This window comes from Pholis gunnellus (assembly GCF_910591455.1).
Source record: "Pholis gunnellus genome assembly, chromosome: 15".
Classification (NCBI taxonomy): Eukaryota; Metazoa; Chordata; class Actinopteri; order Perciformes; family Pholidae; genus Pholis; species Pholis gunnellus.
In genome coordinates, this window is record NC_136542.1 from 20,710,616 (window position 1) to 20,734,667 (window position 24,052).

The 24,052-nt window shown below is 42.2% G+C and overlaps 2 protein-coding genes across 3 annotated transcripts in view; both read left to right on the top strand.

The window, feature by feature from the left end:
- sobpa (sine oculis binding protein homolog a) overlaps window positions 1-12,902 on the top strand; it is a gene marked incomplete at both ends in the record, with an annotated part of 36,810 nt that extends 23,908 nt beyond the window's left edge. Inside the window, 2 exons of the mRNA XM_079174066.1 lie at window positions 4,608-4,703; window positions 10,839-12,902. Of these exons, the coding sequence (XP_079030192.1) occupies window positions 4,608-4,703; window positions 10,839-12,902 (2,160 nt within the window). The remainder of the gene's footprint in view (window positions 1-4,607; window positions 4,704-10,838) is intronic.
- Window positions 12,903-22,043: 9,141 nt separating this feature from the next.
- rock2a (rho-associated, coiled-coil containing protein kinase 2a) overlaps window positions 22,044-24,052 on the top strand; it is a 32,847-nt gene continuing 30,838 nt past the window's right edge. For both annotated transcript variants that reach the window (XM_079175258.1, XM_079175259.1), the window contains exon 1: window positions 22,044-22,842. In XM_079175258.1, the coding sequence (XP_079031384.1) occupies window positions 22,744-22,842 (99 nt within the window). In that variant the 5' untranslated portion in view covers window positions 22,044-22,743. The remainder of the gene's footprint in view (window positions 22,843-24,052) is intronic.

A 24,052-nucleotide genomic window follows, 5' to 3' on the forward strand; every position in this document is an offset into this window, starting at 1 on the left:
CAAAACTCAATCAGTCTTTGGAGAAGAGAAAAATGTAGAATATACAACAGAATTGCCCTTTGGTGTCACCGAGAGATGGGCAGAGCCTGGGGGCCAAATTATCTGTGACAAATCAAAGGTTGCAGCGGGCAATTTAAAGGGAACATGATATGAAAGAGGGACGCTCGGGCCAGTGGCTCGCCTGCCAATGGCATCGGCCTCGCTGTGAAATTTCACTTTAGGGGCTGCAAACAGCACGGGGTTAAAATCTCCATTTCTGATAACGGTGCCTCAGTAATCACACTATTTGATTTAAAAGTGCATCTCATTTAATGAAACACAATAAAACCATTTTGGAAATGTGCCAGACAAAGCTTCTCTGATAACTTCCCAAAAAACTGGCATAACAACTTTGAGTGCCTTAGATTTCACACTGCTCATAATGACTCACAGAGTGTTGGAGAGGGTTGCTCCTTTGAAGATGGTATAAATGTTTAAAGAAGCTGAATTGTAGTATTACAGCATTGGAAATTAAACCCACAACAGCAATTGTTTTGGTGAATTAAACATAGTATCTTTGTTTACCTAATGCAATTGTTATTTCTACAAGAATACATGAAGTTACTGTAAAATTCTGCACATTTTTTGGCCCTGTTCACACCAAAACCGCCTATGCTAGCAGTCAACCATGGCATTTCGTGTTTTACAACAATGTTACGATTCATCTCCAAGCTTCTGGACATTGAAGTGAGTCAGTTATTATCTGATAATTAAACGAGACAGCTTAAACCAGGGGTCCCCAAACTTTTTCCTGTGAGGGCCACATCACTGAACATATCGTTTGACCTAGGGCTGCACGATCATGGGGGGGGGGGGCTTAAATAAATTAAGCACAAGTACTCGTCCTTCAAGCTCCCGTCTCTCTGCTCTTCTACTTCTTCTACTCTTCTACTTCTACAGGGTGTGCGCATGACAGCTCTCATCTCGTTCGCCCCCTGGTGGTTGGCTGATTCAGGAAGCGTTTGATTTGATATGTAGCAGAGCACGTATTTTAAACGTCAATATCGCAGACGATCATGCTCATTTAATCGTGGCAGCCAAAATCGTGATCGCGATTAAAATTCGATTAATTGTGCAGACTGAAAAAAAATCATAATGCGTCTCTGGTATTGTTCAGGGGGCCGGACCAAATGTGGAGGCGGGCCGTATCCGGCGTAGTTTGGGGACCACTGGCTTAAACCAACAGCATGATGTTATACCAGCTTAATACACAGCAACTTGCCTCTGACTTTAACCATTTGATAAGTGAGTAAAACGGGATTGTAACCTCTTGTTATAATGTTCAAAATTCTGACAAAAAGTATCGGGGTTGTCAATTTAATCAAACGCTCCATTAACTCCATGAAGAAAAGTGATTACAAATAATTGTGCTCGTCATGATCTCAATCCTGCGTGAATCTGCCATGTCCGTAATTCGTCAAGTAAAGATTTGACCACAAATGACCTACCATATTTGACAAACACAGAGGTCATGTGATAATGTTAGTCCTGTGCAAATCGACATCAAGCTGATTCAGGGTCATATTTTGTTTTTATTATGTTTTATTGTTTTCTGTTTTTTCTGCCTCTTTCCTTGTATGGAATTATGGAGGCTGCATTGGCAATTCACTCTAAATTATTTCACCGTAAATTAACGGTAACTTACTGGCAGCAGGGACGCCAGTAATTTACGTTTTTTTACGGGGCACTATCGTAATTTACTTTTATGGTATCTTACCGTATACTGGATTACGGTATGTGATAGTAGGATAACTGGGTTTTACCATGATTTTACGGTATATGCCAGAATGTTACCGTTTATTTACAAAGGGTAATACAACCCGCTACTTTTGCATTTAATTCCCAACAAATAAAAGAATAACAATAGACATTCAATACATAATTGTTGCAGTTTATTACATGATCTCAAATAATAAAGGTACATTTGTATTACTTCACAAAACTCACAATGTACTGCATGTTTAGAAGCAAACTAATAAATCAATAAAATCATTAATGAACAGCTTAACTGAACTCATTAGCATCAACAGTGTAACACTGAATGAAAATAGTATCAAGAACAGTGTAATAGAACTGCTTCACAGTCTAGCTTGTTAACAAGTCTTATACACATTTATAGTTATTTTGAACAGCATGAACTCACACATGAATGAAAACAATAAAGAGAGAGAACACCTTAAAAGAGGACTTGACTGCAGCGTCTGGCTGGTATCCTCAATCTCTGATGACGAGTGACTGTAAAACGAAGCTTTGGGTGTGCAACTGTGGGTTTGCATGTGCCTCACATATGTTAACATATCAGTGCAAGTCTTTGCAAAAAGCTAATTCAACAATACCATACAGTTTAAATCAACAGACTATGTGATGAGCTGATTACGTTAGGTGAAGAAATGAAGCTAAGACAATGGACCACAATGAACTAACGTTCAACACTAAAATAAGTTTGATCTGGTTTTAATGTAGCTAACGTTACTGTTAGCGTTACTTCAACTGTTCATCGTCTTGAACACACGGCGGTGATTTCTGGTCCGCTCTCCTTTTTGATAATCGTCCTGTTTGCGGTCCAACGGTTCAATAAGAGCACAAGTAAACACAAGTTAGGTTACTAACGTTACATCTTAACACTGTAATTGGTGATTAACTTTATTTATGTTAACTTAACTTGCTATGCTGTTAGCTAGCTAACCTTTCTAAGGCTAGTTTAGCTCGAGCTAGCTAACGTCACAGTGCTAGCTCCGCCAAGATTAGCAATCTGATGTAATGAAACAGACCAAGTGAAACATTATCTGAGATGTTAACAGTTCAATAATCATGAAAACAAAACAATACTGGAGACTTTGAATTTTGGATGATAAGCGTAAGTTACCTCGGCTCCTCGGTTGATCTCCACATGGCTGTTGCTCAGAAGGATGAACTGAAGCTGTTGTGTCCAAAGTCACATTGAGGAACAGTCGGTCACGTCTTGTCACTCAAAAATGACTTTTAAGCAATAAGCAGTTTGAATAATAAAAATATTCTATCGTTATTACAGACACATTAGCCTACAATAGACAGTATGATGTAGATGGATTGTGATTCACTGAACTTGTATAGAGAAGCGTGTAGCCACCTCTTCACAAAAAATACTGTATCATGCTGTTAAATTACAGTAGTCTGCTGTTATTGTTAATTGACGGCATTAGCTGTTAATTTACGACATTAACTGTTAAACTACATGCAAGGGATGACCATTTAACTGTATGTTACATTTATTACGAAATACTGTAAGATACCGTTGAAAATCCACCGTAAATTTACAGTAATTCGAGTTGAACGTTTTGACAGCATTTGGGTGCAAATTCAGGAGGCTCATCCCGCTACGCAGCATGGAAACAACCGTGGGACCTTTGTTGCATGTTGTACCCTGCTCTCTCTCCCAGTTTCCAGTCTGCCACTACGTTGGTACAATAAAGTCAAAAGATTCCACAAAAAAGATTGCTGCTAACTGCAGTTATGAAGCCTAGAGTTTTGCAGTCACAATCTTGTATTACAGCCGTCGGCATGTTGTTGTTTTTTGCACGGAAGTTACCATATTTGAATTGCGGAGGAGTAACGTAGTGATGCCAAACATGTCTCTAGTAGCGGCAGCAACCTGTCAATCACAGTAAGCCCACCCTAAATCCTACCCTGCTTTATGGTCTATTTGACTCTATATAAACCATGATTTACTAAATGAATATCATGCTGTATTGAAGAAGACCATACAATCATGTTTACAATGTTTACTGAGGTAATAGATCAAGAGAGAAGTAGAGTCTTTTTCTCTTAGACTTCTATAGAATCAGACTTCTTTTTGCAACCAGAGGAGTCGCCCCCTGCTGGTCAGTAGAGAGAACGGAAGTTTTTAGACACTTCAGCATTGGCTTTACTCAGCAGAACCGGAGGTTGCCGCCTGCTAAACGCCAACAAATATGCATTGAAGCAGAATATTTCGTTTGATAAAATCATGTTGTGAATTCTGGCAATCATCTATCGATCATCTATTTTTTTTTTAAAAAAATGTTGGCTTTTGAACTGAGATAATTACAGAGACGAATACTGATGCTGAGTAGGTGTTAGAGAGAGACTATCACACACAATGTTTTCGACGTTGACATTCAACGTATCAGCTAATTTCAGAACATCCCATATATTTCTAATTATTCATAGTTAGTGTAGCTAACTTTTTAAATGTGTTTCATTTTCCATGTTTGTCCGAAATAAATGGGTGTTTGAATGAACACACACTGCTGTGTTAGCAGGCAGCACTTTGAATGTCTAAAGTAAATGCCTTGCAGACTCCTCAACCATGCACATGCATGCACACACACACACACACACACACACACACACACACACACACACACAGTTTTGTTTGACAATCCTGTTGATTGGTTTGATCACAAACCAATTATTGTTCACCCATTTTACAATCACCATTTCTGTTCATCTTTCTTAGTGTTGTTTTCCATTTCTGAGTTTCCTTGTTGCCTCTGTTCACCTGTTTATTTTGTCCATTCGTAAAAAGAAGCCATTATTTCTCCCCCCAGGCGAGAGACGACGGTGGCCTCGGTGGGAAATTACCCCAGCACAGCTTTACTCAGGACACGCCCAGGCTTGTCTTCAAGACAAACAGCGATGTGCTTGTAAGGACCATAACCCTCTAACACCAGATAGAGTTTAAGCTTGATTGCTACTGCACAAATGTGTTTTGATGTTGTTTCTTTGTTCAAAGTGTATAATTTTCAACTCATTTCCTCCTGACATTTCAATAGACCAGTTCATATTTTGGGCATTACTGTAAATAGCAGACATCAACCATCAGACTCAGGTCAGCCCAAGAAATAAGACACAGCACACTATGTTTTACATGTTTGCCCACGGTTCAGTTTGAGCTTTTCACAAATTTTTTTTCCATGTGTTTTGTATTTGCTTTGCTCATTTTCATTGTACCATTCATATTCAGTGACTTGTGTTTTTTTTTTTTTTAGGAGTTATCAGACAAGGAAACTAAGGATTTACTTATTTATGTTTAATATTTATTGAGTATTGTACTATACTTTATACGTTTTACATAAATTAGATCATTCATAATTTAGTGAAAGAAAACAGTCGGTGGTTTTCATCAAAACAAAAGACAATGGAATATGTACCACATATGGCACATAACATATGCTTTTTGGAAGTGTATTACAATTTTGCACTTTGCATTATTTATAGTTTTTAATTTCTATGGTATTATATATGTCTAATAATAGCATCGTACTCATCAAGTTGATGGCTGGAATCTTGGATTGTGGCAGCATCACTAACAAGAAGTCAGATGGTGCAAGTAAAACAAGCAGTCAACCTTTGAGGTTTGAAACACACTGACGGACTAGCCAAATATTGTTTCCGGATTAAAAACTATTTCAAACCGTCAAATTATACCCCAAATTGTATATTCGTTGACATTCAGTTTAACTTCTAGATAATGTGGCTTAGATAATCTTGTTACACTGAGAGTTCATTGTCTGACCGTTTACGTCTTGCCCCATCGGACTTCCTTCTAGCATTGTTGCTGTGTTTCCTGATCTCATAAATGACTTTGGTGGGTACAATGTTATCACAACCAATAGAAATGATGGCCAGAAGTAACGTACAAAAAGAGACCCAAGTGGTAACTGACCCAAATTCTCCTTTAAATCTATAGTTAGTTCATTTTAGGAATTGTTTTTCTTTTTTTCTGCTGAGAATTAGATGAGAAGATCAATACCTCTTGCACATCTAAGTTAAGCTAAAGCTAAATACGATGCTACAGCCAGCCGCTGGTTAGCTTAGTTTAGCACAGAGACTGAAATGATCTAGTAGCTAAATCTGTTACAATACATATCTTGCACATATGAGGTTCATGTTTTTTGGACATAGCCCTCATGACAAATAAATGTCATAAACTACAGTAAATCGTAACTCCGTCTGAACATAACGAAATCCACCTACTATAACCTTGTTTGTTTAATCCATAAAAAAGCCTATAGCACATAATCCCTATTAAAACCACAGCGTGTCACTTTTATTATTAGTTTTTTGCACGGATTAAACAAAAGTTTTGCTTTAAGTGAAGATGTCCCACGTGTGGAAAAGCAAACATAGCACCAGAAAGCCACATGCCAACAGAGATCTTTAGTCTCTGAGCGGTCCAGTCTGCTGCGGTGACGTTCAAACACGGTGCACCAGGTCAGTCTCATCATTCTTACAGCTGGCCGGAGTTATTCTGCTTGCTGTGCGGACGCGAGTGTGTGATTAGAGGTTCACCTGGCCAAGTAAGAGCAGCCTTTGTGTGTCACGTCTATAATGACCGATGGCCGATGGCTGGCTATGATAAGAGAAGCCTCACGGGGAGTGTAGCTCTGCTCTTCTTTGGCTTTCATCTACAGTTTAAACTTGTCACGCGCCATTCAGGTTTTTAACGAAGGCATCAGGTACACGGTGAAGCCAATTTAAAAGACTGGGAAAGCACACAAACCAGATATGTTTCCCCTGTTTTTGTAAGCCAGATAATTAGAACCACCAGGATAGATATTCCGATAAATGAGGCCACTGTGAAATTATATTTTTTGGCTAATCATAGCAACAAGTCCACATGTTGCAGATGGTCTGTTAAGCGTTGCCAAAGTTTAATTTTATTGTGTAAACGTAAGTGGGAGCTTTGTTCTGTTTTCTTTTCCTGGCGGACCAGGTGCTTTAAGTTTGCAGCGTATCGCTCCATATTCTAGTTTTTGGACCGGATCCGCAATGCAACAAGCACGGTGTTTCTGTCTGCCGTCATTGATGTGCGTGAGACAGTTCAAGTAAAAACCAAGCGACTGTCTCGCTTCAAGCACCTGGTTCACTTTTTCCTGGGTTTAATCCTTGTGTTTTGCACTTTGTGACTATAGCAGCAATCTGAGAAGTGTCAAAAGAATCACATATCGACCTTAAGCTCCTGCTGCTTAAACCTCTTCGTTCTACATATAAAACCACTTCAGGCACTACAGCCTCTTGTGAAATTCACAATCTCTGCTCAGCCTCTTAACCCTCCGCATCTGCCTCCTCTTCTTCCTCTTCATTATCGGAATCCTCCACATCCTCTGCGATCTCTTCAACATCTGCAACCTCTTCCTCTTCTCCGCCAACTGAAACTCTCTCTCATCCTCCTCTGATAACCTGTTGGTCCACAACCTGCTCCGTCAACTCTGTGACTGTGGCGCTTTTTAACGCTCTTCATCCAATCCCCTTAAACCAGGGGTCTCAAACTCAAGGCCTGCGGGCCGAATCCGGCCCGCCACGTCATTTTATGTGGCCCGCGAATCCGAGAGCAAAAAAAAAGTTAAAGTTAGACTTGATAATAAAAATATCCCCGTAGTCGAAATTATGAGATAGAAAGTCATAATTATGAGATAGAAACTCATAATTATGAGATACTTAAACACAGTCATAGAAGCAGCTCTTACTCTACATTTGACATGGAAATGGTTGTGAGTACATTGAAGACTACTTTAAACGTGGCTCTACAACGCATGAAATACTTCACGTGGGATTGTGCAAACGCACCCTTGAAAGGATTTTAAGCTTTGAACAAAGTTAATGTAATAACTTGTTTGATATTTGTCTTTGCTATTTTCTTTAAACGTTTGATCGAGTAATGTGGGTTTCTTAACCCTAAATTAAAAGGATTTAAGTTATAATAACAGAAATGTGCTTAAATATATTTTTACATTTATATAACTGCATGTAAAATATATATATTTTAAACTTGAATAAACAATAATCAAATGCAGAGACAGTTATTTATCAATATGTTAGGAGTAGTTGCATTTACAACCAGCCCTTTGAGGGCGACCATGATGCTGATGTGGCCCAGAGTGAAAATGAGTTTGAGACCCCTGATTTAAACCCTGATAACGGCCATACCTGACGTGCTCATCTAAGATGATTGGACACTAGCCGTTACCTGATTTTGTGATTCTCGAGCGCCACCGGCCTCGTCGCCGGGCCAGAGGGTGAGAGGGCGGAAGAAAGCGCTGACTGCAGAGGTGGTTGCACTATATACGTATATGGAAGTGCGCTAATTGTTGTAATGCAAACTGTTAAACTGCACCGCCGCCGCCGGTTCGTTGGCCACGACGGAAATAAATGAGCATAATTATATTCAGCTGCAAACATCTGTGTGGTGGTGGGGAAAGACAGAGCGAGCGAGAGAGAGAGAAAGCACAACTCCATTAGCGTAATGCGCAGTGAAATTTCACTCAAAGTGCAGAAAGTCGTTAAGTGCTCTCCATCTGTCTTTCTGAGTCGAGGAGAAAAATTTCAGCACATTCATTATTTAAAATATCCTGGGCCTACCATTATCAAACTCAAATGCGAGTGCACCTTTTTGACTTTTACTCAGTCACGGCTCATTGAATTAGCCAGGACTAAATGGGCAGTTGAAACGTGTCGAATTCGAGGCACCGACATCTGAGCGCCGCCAGCGAGCTGTTTAAGCTCAGCGCTGGCTATGCAGTCCAGTCTCTGATCTGTTTCTGCTGCTGCGGTTCCTCGTGTTCTCCAGCTGCTCGTCCTGACTTCCATTCAAGTGTTGGTGCAAGAAATTCCTCCTAACTTGCGTTTGTGCACGTCGTCCCTCCTCAGCGGCACTGCATGATGAATTATGAGTGACAAATGCAGAACTTCAGTACATCTTTTGAAACTTTTGTCCTTTTGCTTCTGCTTTATTCAGAGAATCAGATGTAAAACACACAATGGATGCAAAGAACCTGATGTTTTACACGCGTAGCAGCTGCAGGACAGCTATGTATTCTTTTGAAATCCTGGCCGATGCTACAGTGCATCTGCCCGAGCGGTCCATGTAAGTCCACTGTCTTTCAGCTGCTGCCAGACGGGATCCTGCCAAATAAACCAAGGTTGCTATGCAGCGTTACAAAAAAGGAGTTTGTCCGCCTTTCGGTTGCATCCCTCAACTTATTAACATTCAGCAGGGGGGCTTAAGGGTCTGTGTGATGGATGGATGTCGTTGAGGGGTCTGACAACTGATTAATGCCTTAATTATCTCCAGCGAGGACCTGCCACTCCTCCCAGAGCTGACAGAGTGAGCTGTGTGTGGCCTGACGAGTAACGTCGTGTTCGGGGCTCGCCCACTGCTATCTGCTCTACCAGGGTCACATTCATTTTCTTCCCAAAGGAAAATGTGCATTTTTTTGTGCTGCAAAGGTGTGGAACAGTGATGAAACAGTGCAGCGGGGTGTTTCGGGATCTTTGCCACTGCAGTGAGCAAGAAAGACAACTTTTCAATTGAGCCCCTTCATGTTTTACTCGCTGCATACAGCAGTGGTCCTGCCTTTAAGCGCAATATGTGACAAGAAACGTGGTTTGAAAACTGAACTGGTAAAATGTATTTATTGGCGTTGACCACATTTTACAAACCCCAATATGACTCTAAAAAGTTTAACTGAAAGTGATCTTGTAACTCTAAAAGTTACAGTAACATAGGATGAACAATAATCGATTTGGATTAGTTTAAAAAGAGAGGCCTTCATTGTGACAAAACATCTATTTACATGTATGCGGAAAGGCACGAGTATTTTGTATAAAAGATGGCTGCATTGCATTGTGGTATTTTGAGGCTTTTGAATATAACAGATTTGTAACATTGTTGAACGTTTGGTCTGAAATTGCAGTTCTATGTTTGAAAACAATGCTGTTTTCAACACAATACAGCCTGTTTGCACAGTATCCTCTTTAAGACAATATGCATTTGTGTTACTTTACATTACAACATGCATAAATGGAAACACTTGTCATGTTGTGTCGAGAACATAACACATGCGCACTGTCACAGAAGAGCTGACACAGATCTTTTCTTTTTATTCTGAAGGAGGCTCTTATACAAAACATCACACGTATCATTAAGGTTTTAAATCAGTGAAACATTTTCAGTAATAATCGTCACAGCAGTGGTCACTAATATAGTCCCATCATGTATGTTCAGCCATTTATCCACAGGACTAAGACAATAACAAACAACAACATGATAGATGCCCTGTCAGCTTTTAGCCACACACACCAAAAAAGGTGAACTTCAGGGCTTAAATGACAAAATCAGAAAGGTCTGCATCAAGCTACTTGGGTGCCTCTTTTCTGTGTAATTCAGTATTGGTCAATCAGTCAATCCCCCTAGCATTTAAAGTGACTTAACTTTAATGGCTGCCTACCAATTGGCACACACTTCAATACCAAGTGCGGAATGCCATTTGAGGGAAATCATCTTTTTTTGTCTTGTTGTACTTGGGGCGTCAGGCTCCGAGGGATCTGTGGTTAAATGAGACTGAGAGTGTTTTTTATTGCCGACAGAAGGTGTAAATAGGCATTCCTTGTTAGGACAGACAGTTAAAGACAAAGTCACTTCAATACCACTTAGCAGCAGAGCAGAACGTCATCATGTGCACATTTACCTCTCAGTAACAACACATCGGTTCAGGCACATGCACAACCATACACACACCTACATTACATAATTCAAATACATTTCAACAAACTGCAAAGTTACGTGTTTGCTCTTGACAGATTTGTAAAAGTATTTAGAGACAGCCTCGGTAAAAAAAATCTTTTTTGTCCAGTTGGTTTGGAGGCTGAGCTTCTGCTTACCAGGTCACTTCAGAGGAGATTATGTTGCATTTCATGACAAACAAATTAGAAGTCTTTTGTATGCAGTGTGACAGGTGCTAATGCGGTGTGTGTACTGTGTGTGTTTTTTGCCACAGGTGTGTGACTGGTGCAAACATATTCGCCACACTAAGGAGTACCTGGACTTTGGTGCTGGTGAGCGGAGGCTGCAGTTCTGCAGTGCCAAATGCCTAAACCAATATAAGATGGACATTTTCTACAAGGAGACCCAGGCTGCATTGCCCGGAGCATTGTGTAACCCAGGTCACGGGCTGGGTGGGGAGGGTAAGATTGAGTGCGGTGGAGGGGTGCAGCTGCTCACTCCTGAATCCTGGGGGACTCCGTTAACGGACCTGCGGCATCAGGCTCCCTCACCAGGGGGGCCTTCCACCACGTCTGCATTGGCCCCTTCCACATCCTCTGTCGCCTCACCCTCAGACAATGCTACCCACTGCTCCCCGTCTTTATCCTCCTCAGCCAGGATCCCCACACCCAGACCCCACGAGAGCCCCTCACTTCACCACCCGCCTGTTCACACTTTGCACCCACCTGTCGGGATTCCTCCCGGTAGCCCTCCCATGGTGATGACGCCCCGGGGACCCATGCCCCTGCCGCTGTTCATGGAGCATCAAATGATGCAGCAGATGCGTCCACCATTCCTTCGGCCCTCTGTCCACCCAGGGGGTCCCCATAGCCCCCTGTCAAATCCTATGATCCCTGGTATTGGTCCACCACCTCCCCCTAGGTCCATGGGCTCAGCATCAAGCCCCATGCACAGGCCCCTGCTGTCTCCCCATGGCCACCCCTCATCCAATCCCAACCCTGGCATGATGCCCCCCCACCCTGGTCTCTCAATGCCAGGCATGCCCCCTTTCCCCCCAGTCAACATGATGCCCAATGGACGCATTCCTCTGCCCCCAATGATGAACTTTGGCATGCCGTCCTTGGCGCCATTGGTACCTCCACCAACTCTCTTGGTCCCTTACCCTGTCATTGTACCACTCCCAGTCCCAATCCCAATTCCAATCCCAATCCCAATCCCCTTCAACCCCAAAACTTCCAGGGACCAGCCGGACAGCAGGGGCAACTTCCGCAGTGCTCCAGAGTCCTCTGAGGCTTCAGCTTTTTGGCCCCACTTTCCATGGTCCTCTGGAGATGACAGAGGGGAGCAGAAAGTAGAGCCCGCTGTTGCAGAGCGTCTCTCTCCTGTACGCTCAGAGAGAAGCAGGATGGCGCTAGTGGATTTGACTGTCAAGGCAGAGGACAATTCGGGTAACACATGTCTAACCAGCGGTCCCGCACTGACGGAGGGGGTTATTGATCTAACTGTGGGCCAGAGGCCATGCCAACAGCAGGTAATTCAGAGGATGCTACCTGGGGTCCAGGTCAAAGTAGAGGCAGAGGCGGAATCGAGATCTCCACCAGCTGCTGGGCTGAGTTGGGAAGGGAAGAGCAGTTGTGATGGGGTGGAAAGGGCCCTCTCTCAGGGCCTCCTCTGTACCACAGAGCTGGAACGGGCAACACACCCAAACACACTGGAATCATCAGGCCCTCCCTCCAGCAACAGCAGCCCTTCTTTCCATGATGATCCTCCAGTGAGCCAGCTAACTCCCTGTATCTCTAACCGTACCCCATCACCCTTGCCCAGCACAGCACGAACCCTGCCCCAAACCCAGCCCCACCTCCAAGCTAGCCCTGCTGCCCCGTGTAACGTCATAGTCAATGGTACGGGGTGGCATTCACTTCTCACTCCTGTCTTTGAGACTTACTCTGACCGAAGAGGAGACAGTGTTGCAGGAGAAGGTGAGGCCGAGGAGCAGCCAGCCAACGGTGAGCTGGAGCACGAGGCACTGAAAGAGAACAATTGCTCAGTTGGAGATTGGGAGCCGGGGAAGCGGGGCTCGGTGCAAGACGACATGGCGGACACAGTGGAGGGTAAGCCAGATCCTGACTCCAACATGGAGGAGGGTGAGCATGCATATGCCCTGCCGCTGCTGTCCACTGGAGGCTGTGTGGTCATCCAGCCTGTGCCAAAGCCCGGAGCTGACAAGACGGCCATCCTGTCCTGCTCCATCAGTGCCCCTTTGTCAGCAGACGGGACTGCTGAGCTGGAGCCGCCGCTAAAGAGGAGGTGTCTGCGAATCCGCAATCAAAATAAATGAGGTGGGTTTACCCCAGTGTGCTCCTACAAACATGCTTATGTAGTTGTGCAGACTCCTTATTTAAGTATGAATTTACACAGATTTATTCATTGATATTTTGTTGTTGTAGTAATCAGTCGCTTTTGATCTTTCTCTTTTGATGTTTCTCACTTCTCAGCATGTATTTCAGAACTATTTGAAATTACCTCCTTTAATTCGAAAATGTTCTTTTCCAAGTTAAGTTATTATTCATATTTAGTTATTAAATATGTTATTATTCATATTTAGTCTTATCATCCTAAAATTGGGGAAATTCTGGCAAGAGGGTTATTTTATGTTTTGTCCAGTCCAGCGTAGCTAACAATAAGGCTGATCACTTCAGCGGAATTTCACAATGTGATGCTTGATTCAACACCCTGTGCCCTCATACAGACAGTAGTCAAACAAGCAGGTTAATTTTTATCCAAAAAGAATGTCAGAGTGCATGTATCAAGTGTCCTAGCCCCACTGTGACAGACAGTGTATTTAAATGCCACATGGAGGACCACTGACTCTGAAAAGCCTCTAAAAGTGATAGTGGACCAGGAGGGAAGCCCACTTGTTAATACCATTAAAATAACATATTAAGACTTGATTTTAGATAATACAATATATTAATAGAAATGACAAAATACTAGAACTCATGCATATATAAGTTTTTTTATGCATTTCTTGCCAGAGCATGTGTTTAGCCAACAATTTTCTAATTTGTTCCAAATGTATTTCTCTCATTTTACAGGAAAATTACCTGTTGCTTGAGTTTGACGAGCTTCAGAATGGAAATGTCTATCATGTCAAAGGATATTCATCACATTAATACCAAATGTAATGATGCACTCCTCGAGTTGCTAATTTAATGAAATTGTGTTCAAGAGCAATTGAAGACCAATTCAAGTTGCGGTAACATGAGGCGAGTGCTCTGAATGAGAGTAATTAATAACGACAAAAGATGGAAATCAAGGCCTGTTCACCGTTAGTGCTGCTAAATGGTAACAAGCAGCTGAGGGGGGAAATATAGTGTAACCTTCAGTTACCTAAAGAGACACAATATTTGACTTTTGGGAGAATAAAAGAATCTGCATGCTCTATCTTGCCTTTTCCCACTTGTGTGCAATATCACAAGGCATTCATTATGAATGATCTAAAACAGTATGTAAAATTAATGCCACCAGAGAAACAGGCGCTGAATATTTCATTCTTTATTTGCCCAAAAGTGTCGTTGAGCTGATACCGAATGCGTGTACCAAAGAGAATGAACCCCAAATCAGGAGGCACTGCTGTAAATGTGGACTTCCTTCAGGTTGATCCTCAGTGTTTTGAACACCAAAACCGTTCTTGTATGAGTCCCGTTGCTCTGAACTGAACACCCTCCGTTCTCCCACTTACCTTGGAATGAAAGTTGGAGCTGCCTGCTTTGGTTTCATGCATCGACTTTACAAAAACAAAACAGCCATGGGAGGGGGGTGGGGGTGACTCAGTCTAATTCTCCTCCTACTCTGTTTCACAGATGGACGCTCTGAGGACCACAGTGCCATCAACGACACTCACTTGTCCACCCCCCCACCCCGTGCACACACACATTCTTCTCGTCCTCGCTCATCGTCCAGTCTACCAGCACCACAAATCGCCTTCTGACGACTGATGAGAGTCCAACCGGACATGGTGATGTGCATCACAGCAGAGCAGTTTTTGTCCATGTGACAGAGACTCTGACGGACTGAACCTCTACAGACTTGATGTTGTGGCCAAGGATCGCTCAACTTTTGAACTGCAGACAGGTATATATATATATATATATATATATATATATATATATACCTGCGATGGGAGGACCTCGCCCCGCTGCTTCTCTCTTCGTTTAGGGACTCTCAGCCCACACTGCCCCTTATACCTCACGCACCCTCCGCTATCAAAGCAAGTGCCCTCTATATTGTTTGCCACTATGGAATGAACACCAGAGCGATAAGAGAAGGAGCTCCAAAAAGAGATTTCCATCCCACAATGAAATGCTCCTGTTTCGGTCCAACCTGGCGCCCCACCGCAGGTACACAAATCTCTGCGCCAGTAAGTTATTTTTTATTCTCACACAACTTGTCGTTTAATGTATAGACCGATTCCACGACGTTTAGATTGTAGAGCAGCAGAGCTGGCAATAAGATACAAGAATTCTGCTCTATCTAACCAGCAAAAAAAATGTACTTGCCAACCTGACACAAAGCTTTCTGGATGGGTGGTAGCTTAAAAAGAAGCATGAGAAGCATGAATACAGATAATGCAATATGACTGAAGGGCAATTTATAAAGAGAGGCTGGAAAACTGTCCTTGGACATAAAATCACCAGTGGTGTTGAGAATTTATTCCCACCGAACTGGGGGATCAAATATTAACCTTCACCAGCAAGTAATGGTGTGTGGGTGGAATCATACAATCTCTGCCATTTTTTCTTCTTCTTCCCTGTAGCTTCTATTTGTTTGCTCTCATCACTGAATTGAAATGTTGAGACAGAGTTGTCATGATAATCATTCCTACTATTGACATTTTCACACCCTCTGTGTAGTCTGTGTGCTTTAACGGTGAGCCGTACCAGTAACAGTAATAGCTGCTGTTTGAGAACATTTCAACGTTTTAACTGCGCCTCCAAAACAACCGGGATGGCATGGCAATGTAGAAACTCTGCCGAAACTGCAGCGGGGCCCTTGCAACCGCAGGCTAGTGCTTCATCTTTTCTATAATACATTACCAGTGATGTTCCTCGAATGGGCTAGTTTCAGACTGACTGCACTGAATTTAGAGGGGGCAGAGGGAATTTCATAAATAATTCTTTTGGGACCTGGAGGAACACCGTTGAAGAAATGTAGTTTCTACAAGAAAGACAAATTCATTTTTGGAAATATTTTGAGAAATATTTTGAAACATTGCCTCTTGCTTGTGCACCAGCCCTGCCAAGTTGCTTACATTTTTTTTTTTTTTGCCAATTATTATGTTTTTTTAAGCCAAATTTAGAGCCAAGCGTTTTGGGCAACCCATCCTGTTTGATCTGAACCAGTTACACTGCGTCTTTAAGCCCGCGAGCTGCGATGGTCAAACAAAGCCAGCATTTAGTTTACACTCCTATGGAGAAGGGTACGTTGTACTACTGCGAGACAAGGTATCGTCATATGCCAAAGGCCTCTGGTGCGTTGAAACAAAACATGTCACCTAGTTTTTCCATGGAAGTAGGATTTCAAATTGAAGATTTGACCAGATAATTTATAGTTGCCAAAATGACAAGCACTTAAAATAAAGGAAGATACTGGAGAACACAAGTGGATGTCAAAAACAGCCTTACCCTGTTGTCTCTCTTTATGGTTTATTCTATCCATAAAGGCCGATGATACGTCACACCGCGAGTAAGGCGAAACATAAATCTGGATTAAAAATGATAATGCAGGATTTGAGTGACGCTTAATCGTGAGTTACATTACGTGTGTCTATTTTGCGGTCCCATCCCATCTCTCTGTTTTTCCCCGTAGCCATTGATTTCTTTTTTTGCCGCGGTGTGTGCGGTTCATTCTGTGTCCAAATGAGGCCGAACGCTTACACATATTCACATATCACAAGCACACCAACAGGGCTCATGTCGCACACACACACACACACACACACACACACACACACACACACACACACACACACACACACACAATGCATATAGTAAATCTAACCATGTGTACGTGTTTGTGTGAGGCAGGTGCAGGCAGAGAGCTGAGATTACAGAGTGTTGACTCAGAAGTAAGCAGTGTGCAACTCTATCTGTTGCCTGTTAGTCAGGCATTTAGGCTTAGCTTGCCGCTTGCCAAGGCCCAGCTTTGGTGTCACTTTAAGCACTTCCTCGCCCCCCCCCCCCCCCCCCCCCCCCCCCGTGCTTCATTTCTCCGCAAGCAATGGCAGTGAAAAAATGCTCTTTTAAAAAGCGTCTTCTGCTTCTGTCTTGTCTACTATCAGCTGAAACGCATTTGTCCATAAGTAGCGATAATTCTTTCTGTAATAATTTTGCAAGATAACCGTAAGCACATGCATCTTTAGAATACTAAGCAAAATGCACCCCTACTCCCGAAATTTCCCTTTTTGAGACGGCAGCTTTCTTATCCAGAAACCAGGGCTGATGTCACAAAGAAACTGGACACTGCAGTCTCTAATGTCTGTGATATGGGAGCCATACAAAGCCAAGGCCACAGCCAGGATTTTTAGAGGTCATGAGGCCCCCCGCCAACACACCCCTCACCATTTTAACCAGAAGCCAACATTTCTAATGTTTTTATATTTATTTATTTATTCAGTTGTCTATTGAGTTATAATTTCTGGAAATTATATGTGTTATCAAACTTATAAAACACCTACTGTTTTAAGAATGTAAAGTCCGCCCCCCCCCAGGATGCAAAAACATACAGAGGCCATGAGCTCCTCAATGGCAGCCACTGACACAGCCCTGTCCTTTGTCTGAGGCAGGCCATTTGTTAGTGTGCGGGCCTGAACCATGCAGTTAGAAAGAAGGTGGAAGAGGTGGAAGACTATATGTTGGGTGAGGAGGCCAAAGTTTTCAAAATGCCCCTTTGTTTGCTGCTCAAAGCTACCCATTATACACTGCACTGCTAGCATTTTAAAACAAACAGGAAGACTGGCCTTGTAAAGGGAAAAGAAAGGTGATGATGCTATAAGACATGTGGACTGGTCTTTTTGTCCCGCAAGCACTGGAGACGGATGATGGCTTTGTGGGCACATTGCACTAAAATGTATCGAGCACAATGACGTAAATCAGAGGATGAGCCCTTTTCCCATTTTGACTATCCCTGAGCTGTCCTCTAGCGCCACCCTCAGGACAAAATATCCACGTTCTACACAAAATATCTGAAGTTAATGGCCAGATTTCAACTGAAGGAATAGTTCAACATTTTGCGAAGTACACTGAACTGCTTTCTTTCTGAGAGTGAAAGGTTTGTTCCCACTCTGCCAGCTGTCGGTTAGCTTAGCATAACAACTGGAAACAGGGGGGTGGGGTGGCTAGCCTGGCTCTGTCCAAAGGTTAAAAATGAAAAGGTTAAAAAAGGGAAAAATATGCCTACCAGCACTTCTAAAGATAAAGAATTAACACACTGATCTTGTTTGTTTCTAGTCTTTAGGCTCAGTTAAGCTAAACTAACCGGCTGCAGCTTCATATGTGACTTTCCCAAAATGCTGATTCGTCCTTTATATTATATTCCTTCATTATTATCATTATATTGAATTGTTTTGGTGAGCCTTTTCTTGACTCTTCTTCTCATACCACCATGAGGCTGAACTTACAAATTTAGTCAAACAAAAGGCCGATCTCCCCAAGTCATGATCTTGAATTATGTGCTGAGGAATTCACCAAAAATCTGCTGTTACTTCTGCTTTTTCCTCCTGCTTGACACCGCGACACACACATTCAGACACACACCAGACAAAACAACGTGCACCCTAATCTGCATAACGGCTACACCGTCAAGGTCTGAGACGGATTTCGGAGACATGAGAGCCTAACTCTCACGTGGAAATCCTGGACCGCACTGAATCAGCAAACAGACTCGTGACGAATCTCCCAGCATTCCTCTTTTTGATGAAGGACTGCAGGCCTGGTCAACAGCCTGAATTATGCAATGACAACTAACTCCAACCCCAATGTAGACGAGTGGTCCACAGACAAAAACGAAAGAGCACATGACTTCATGTCATACTTTTCAGAAACAACAGAGAAGTTGCCTTAACTCTTGCTTGTATAATCTCTACAGCTAAGACAGTGACGCTCGCTTGTAAAGAAGACTCTCCCTTCTTTGTACAAAATGAAATATACCAGAAAACAACGACTTTGTTATCTCGCTAGTGTCAATGTATAGATGATCAGCTTTTTCTGTAACTCGTATGGACCGTCACATTTTTGCTAAGAAGGAAACCCTCCTCCCAACTTCCTCGTTCCCAAACATCCGATCTGTTTAACGTTTTGACTTGTGGTGGACTGTCAATCTTTTTGTGTACATTTTATAGTATTATTTATTGTTGACAAGTTTTTTGCATTTGCAAATAATAAAAAAAAAAAAAAGACAAAACAAAAGTGAAGGTGGTTCGACCTGAGCATTGGATTCCGATGTAAATGCCCGGTGAACAGTGAAAAGCTTTTTTTAATTATTAAAAATGGAGAAAACAGCGACACGAGGAGATGATCTCCTGTCTTTTTATTATGACGTTGTAACATGTACATAACATGTGGCCAAATTTGCTTTGGAATTTCTTTTTGTTTGTTTGTGTTGTAACAGTATTTGTTTTATCCAGTGAATTGCTCATGAAGACAAATAAATAAGAGGCACACACAACCCTGTGTCAGATGGACCATGTCTGCTTATTCTTTGTACATGTTTGAGGGATCCATGCGTCAGCTTCTTTGCACTGGAAGAGATAAAATAACGTCTCTCTCTTTTGGCATCATTTTTTTGGGGGAGCTCTTGACTCAATACATCTCTTCATAACTTGCACGTCAAGTGTCCTTCCATATTTTTTATGGATTAAGAAAATGTCACAAAGTCTGCTCACCAGCTCAGGATGATACGGTGACAGTTTGGACATTATTTCTGACATATCAGAAACAACACAATCTCATTTGTTATGAAGTGCTGGAGCGATGTGTGACTGGTTGCTCTGCAGATGAGAAATGTGGATTTCAAGGGTCTCTAGCTCCATCTCATGGCTGCTGTTAAGCATTGGCCCACACCTCAGTGGGGAGGCAGTGGGACGAGGCTCGATTTCCTCTGTGGGGAAACACAATTTAATGGATTCACAATGAAATGCTTCCTGTGCAGCAGTTCTGTGGGGGACAAAAACAAACGTGTGAAGTCTACAATGATCGTTTTCTTTTAAAATGAGACTCTATTGAGTTGATTCAACTATTAATATTTCACAATTGTGTGCAAGGGACAAAAGAACCCCAATGTATTTTTGAAGACTATTGCACTGCATAAAACTGCTTGCCACTGAACCATGAGGTTATAATATTAGGTGTTCATCATCTTACACTATTTATTGATTTATTGACAACATCACAATATAGCCTATTCTTAAAGAAAACAAAAAAAAAACAGCACATCAGGCCAAAAAAAGAAAGTCCTGAAGTTAAATCATTGTCCTGGGTGTTCTCATTTACCAAACAATACAATTCAAATCTATAAAAGTCATATTTGTCATTTAAAAGTATATTTCAGTAGTAATATGCCCCTACATTCGAATCAATTCAAAAATAATTCACAATAATAATACATCAACAGGCCTTTTTCCACAGGAGACATTTTGACACGTCACGGTTGTAAAAGCATGTAAATAATAAAATAAAGATGGCTGCTTCTGTTTCAGGGTCCTGGTATATTGTATATCTAGCGAATGAAGACTAATTGCCAGTGTGGGAAATAATGAGGATTTTGTCAGGCATGAGCACAGACTACAAACTACGATCACATTCAAACCATTCAATTTACTCTGTGGCGTGATTTCAAACACAAGTGAAGCCTTGTGTGTGGTCAATGTCCTTTTCCATTAAAGTCAGGTAAGGTAAGTAATTGGTATTATATTAGTGGCAAGCACTTTCTCAGTCCTGTTGCACATTATTTACACACTTTAACACAAAAAGGATGGCTAAATACCCAACAAAATGACTTTTTGCGTGAAATAGATTTTTTTTTTGCAGAATGGAGACTGATGTGGAATCAGCAGTTTATTCAACTGTCGAGTGGTACAGCTGATCAAAGCTCATGGGATCACAAGATTGTTGGTCATATATATATATATATATATATATATATATATATATATATATATATATAGGCCACGGGTCACTCTTGACAAAAGCCTGTCTACATCCTATTTTATTCTGCTCTAAAGATAATCAAATAAAAGAAGATAAATATGGATTGGAATTGCTCAGTAGCATGTTTTGTTGGCGAAACCGAGTCAATATTAAATAATGCTCACCAAGAGGCAATATGAGTATAATATGGAGTAGTGTTGTTTCACACTACATTTCCCAGACATCACCTGTCAAACAAACCGCTTCCTTGGATTTCTTTCTCTTATTAAAGTCTCTCTAGATGGCGCTCGTGTGTTGGGTCGGTTCCACCGCTGTGTCTTAGTTGCTCCTCGTGCAAACTAACTTACTGTTCCAAATAAAGAAAATGTCAAATGTATCGCTTCCTGTTTGGTGATATGGGATTTATTTTGTTTGTCCCCCCAGGAAAAGAGCGAGCACACATTCCAGTTGTGTATTTAAAGGCAAATGGGAATGGCTCCAAAGTAAAGTCGAATGACTGATGAGCTGCGTCAAAGAAAACAACTGCGAAACAGTTATTACTGTAGATGCAAACACTTTATTATAACAGAGCTACGACCATTAAGCTGCATCTGCGGTCAGACTGCTCCCTCTTTTGTGTAAAATAGAATATATTACATTTCTGACCACCCGAAACGCCCACACTTTATTATGATTCATTAATTTATTACAATTATAAGACAAGGAAGAATGTCTCTCTCTCTCTCTAGTAAATCTCATATTCTGAGATAACTGAGATCATGAGGTTAATTTTGATTCTCGCCTAATTAATCTTAATGAAATCATTATTTTGTCAGATAATAAACAAAAAATAATCCAGGGGTCAGCAGATGATCTACAACTTTAAAAAGCTTTTAAGACTGCACTTGATACACTGAAATGAACTTTATTCAGAAAAATATAGTTCTCGGAAACTTGTAGGAGTAACAGCCAATCAGAGAGGTATGTGTCTGTCTGCTATCAAGTTATATTTAAGATGCTATAGCACGTGCTTGTCTATTTACTAGCTAGCTGTTCGTTTTCAAATAACTTGAATGTAAAAAAACAAGCAGGGGACAGTTACAGAGGTGCAGGGGCACAGCGGGACAGGTGGCTTATGGGTAGCCGAGTCCTCAGTGCGTCCGCGTCAGGGGGAGGAGAGAGACTTCAGACTCAGCCAGTGTGTGTGTAGATGTGAGCGCACGGCGAAGAATTCAGCCGCTGGAGGACTTTTCTCTACGAGTTCAACTACTTATTTGTGTGTGTGTGAAGCAGAGCACAGAGACGGAGGGGGACACATCCGAAAATGCAAGAAGAAATCCGGGAAGAGAGCGTCTGCTTATTAAAGATTCAGCGCGGGAGAACAGACATTATCGCCCGTTCGGATGGCTTGTGGCAGCGCTGAGGAGAAAACTACAACGCTAACAGGCTCCAAGCATTGCTGAATGGGGTGAAAACGAAGCGGAATTCACTCTAAGAAGAGCGAGTCCCAAAGCATTTCCAAGCGGCCCAAAAAAAAAAAAAACTAAAGGGAAGGGGAGGAGAGGGGGCAAAGAAAACGCCCTGCTGCCTGTTGCTGGTATCTCCACATTCAAACTTTATCGGCGAGTTGGAAAAATGCATCTTTCACTCAACGGGAGGTGATTAATTCAAGTGTAGCTCTCCCCCGTTAGCCGAACGACAACACGGCGAGCTAACCGAAGGGGACCCGCTTTCCGTAGCGAGTTTCTTTGGGACTCGGGGAGCCTCTGCTTTTTTTGGGAATATTTTTTCTCTTCATTGTGCACACTGCTACTCCTGTTGGAAGCGAGTTGGGTGGGCTGAGAGCCCCGAGGCTGCTCCAGCTAGGCCCACGGCCATTAGCCAGGAACAAAGCGGTTTCACATGTAAACTCACGCACAGTTTTTGGAATAATAAAAAAAAAAGCTCTTCACGTTTCACTCAACTTATTTTTTTTTAACGACCGACGCTGCAGCCATGTCGCTCGGCGCGGAGAGGAGGATGGAAGCCCGGCTGAAGAAGCTGGAGGGCATGATCAGAGAACCCCGGTCTGCCATAAACCTGGAAAGTTTGCTGGTGAGTCAAGTGGGATGCACGCCTCGTACATTGTTAATGGTAGCCCGACACGTTAGACGCGTATGCACACACCTGGGTAACGTTGTGCTGCTCACGTGACGTGTCTCCACTCGTTTTCTCTTCTTTTTAATTCCCAGACTGTAACCTGCTACTGTTAGCATTGTCGATACATTATGCAGACTGTCATACAGTCTTGTTTTTTTCTTCTCTTCTCCACCAGTTATGTAATTGCACATTTTCAATTCTGACCTTAAATCGTGCCATAATACCTGCACAAATATAAGCCTAATGGTGGTTCTATTATAAATAGGCCTGATTAATAGTTAGGACTGAGTGCAGACGGGGCAGTTTGGGGGCTCTGTGAAGCGTGTCTACAGATTAGGATTAACCAATGGAGAATGTCCCACTTGGGGACTTATGGAGACTAATGTTTCTGGGTTACAGTAGGGCCCAGCAGACACCTATTCTTCTGAAAGGTGATTTAAAAAAAGATGCTGTCCACCCAGTTTTTCTTTTTGCTTTCTTTGGACTGAGACAAAACTCTTGGATCTTAAAATGTTTGTATTGACACAGCTAAGGCTACAGTTGTATCCCTACCTAAATATGAACTGTGAAATCATCAAGAGAACCCCCCACAACAACAGGACGTGCTATCTTTGGCATGATCAATTGATCAGATATGTGAAACTAAACTGTCACTGCATGCCCTTAGACTGTCAGCTCAGTAAACTGTCCTGATGGTCCACCTCTAAATGTTCCATGGAAGCCCATATATTGCTGATCATCATTGGCATACAGCGTGTTGTGAATCATACTGATTCCACTTAAATGTATTTCTGTCTTGCTTCCCACATACATTTCTGGGAAGTGACCCGGTGCATTTCCTCCACAGTTTGCAGTTGTTGAGCAACTCATGCGGCTGTGTTTACACTCGTAGGATTGATTCACCTCAACTCATGATTGAGAATGCAACATTTGTTTTTGACCATCATAAAATGGACTGTGGATATTTCCTCAACTGAGATGATCTGATCCCGGCACTTGTCCCGTCAGATCCTGAGGCAAAGGGAGAGAGTTGTCCCCTTTTCCAAATAGCAGGAGTTTGAGCTTTCCTTTTGGAGGATAGCGTTATATTATCTGGCGGAAGATACTTTGCTGTGGAGAGACTTAATGAGTAATACTCTGAAGGGGGTCTGGTGAAGAAGCACGA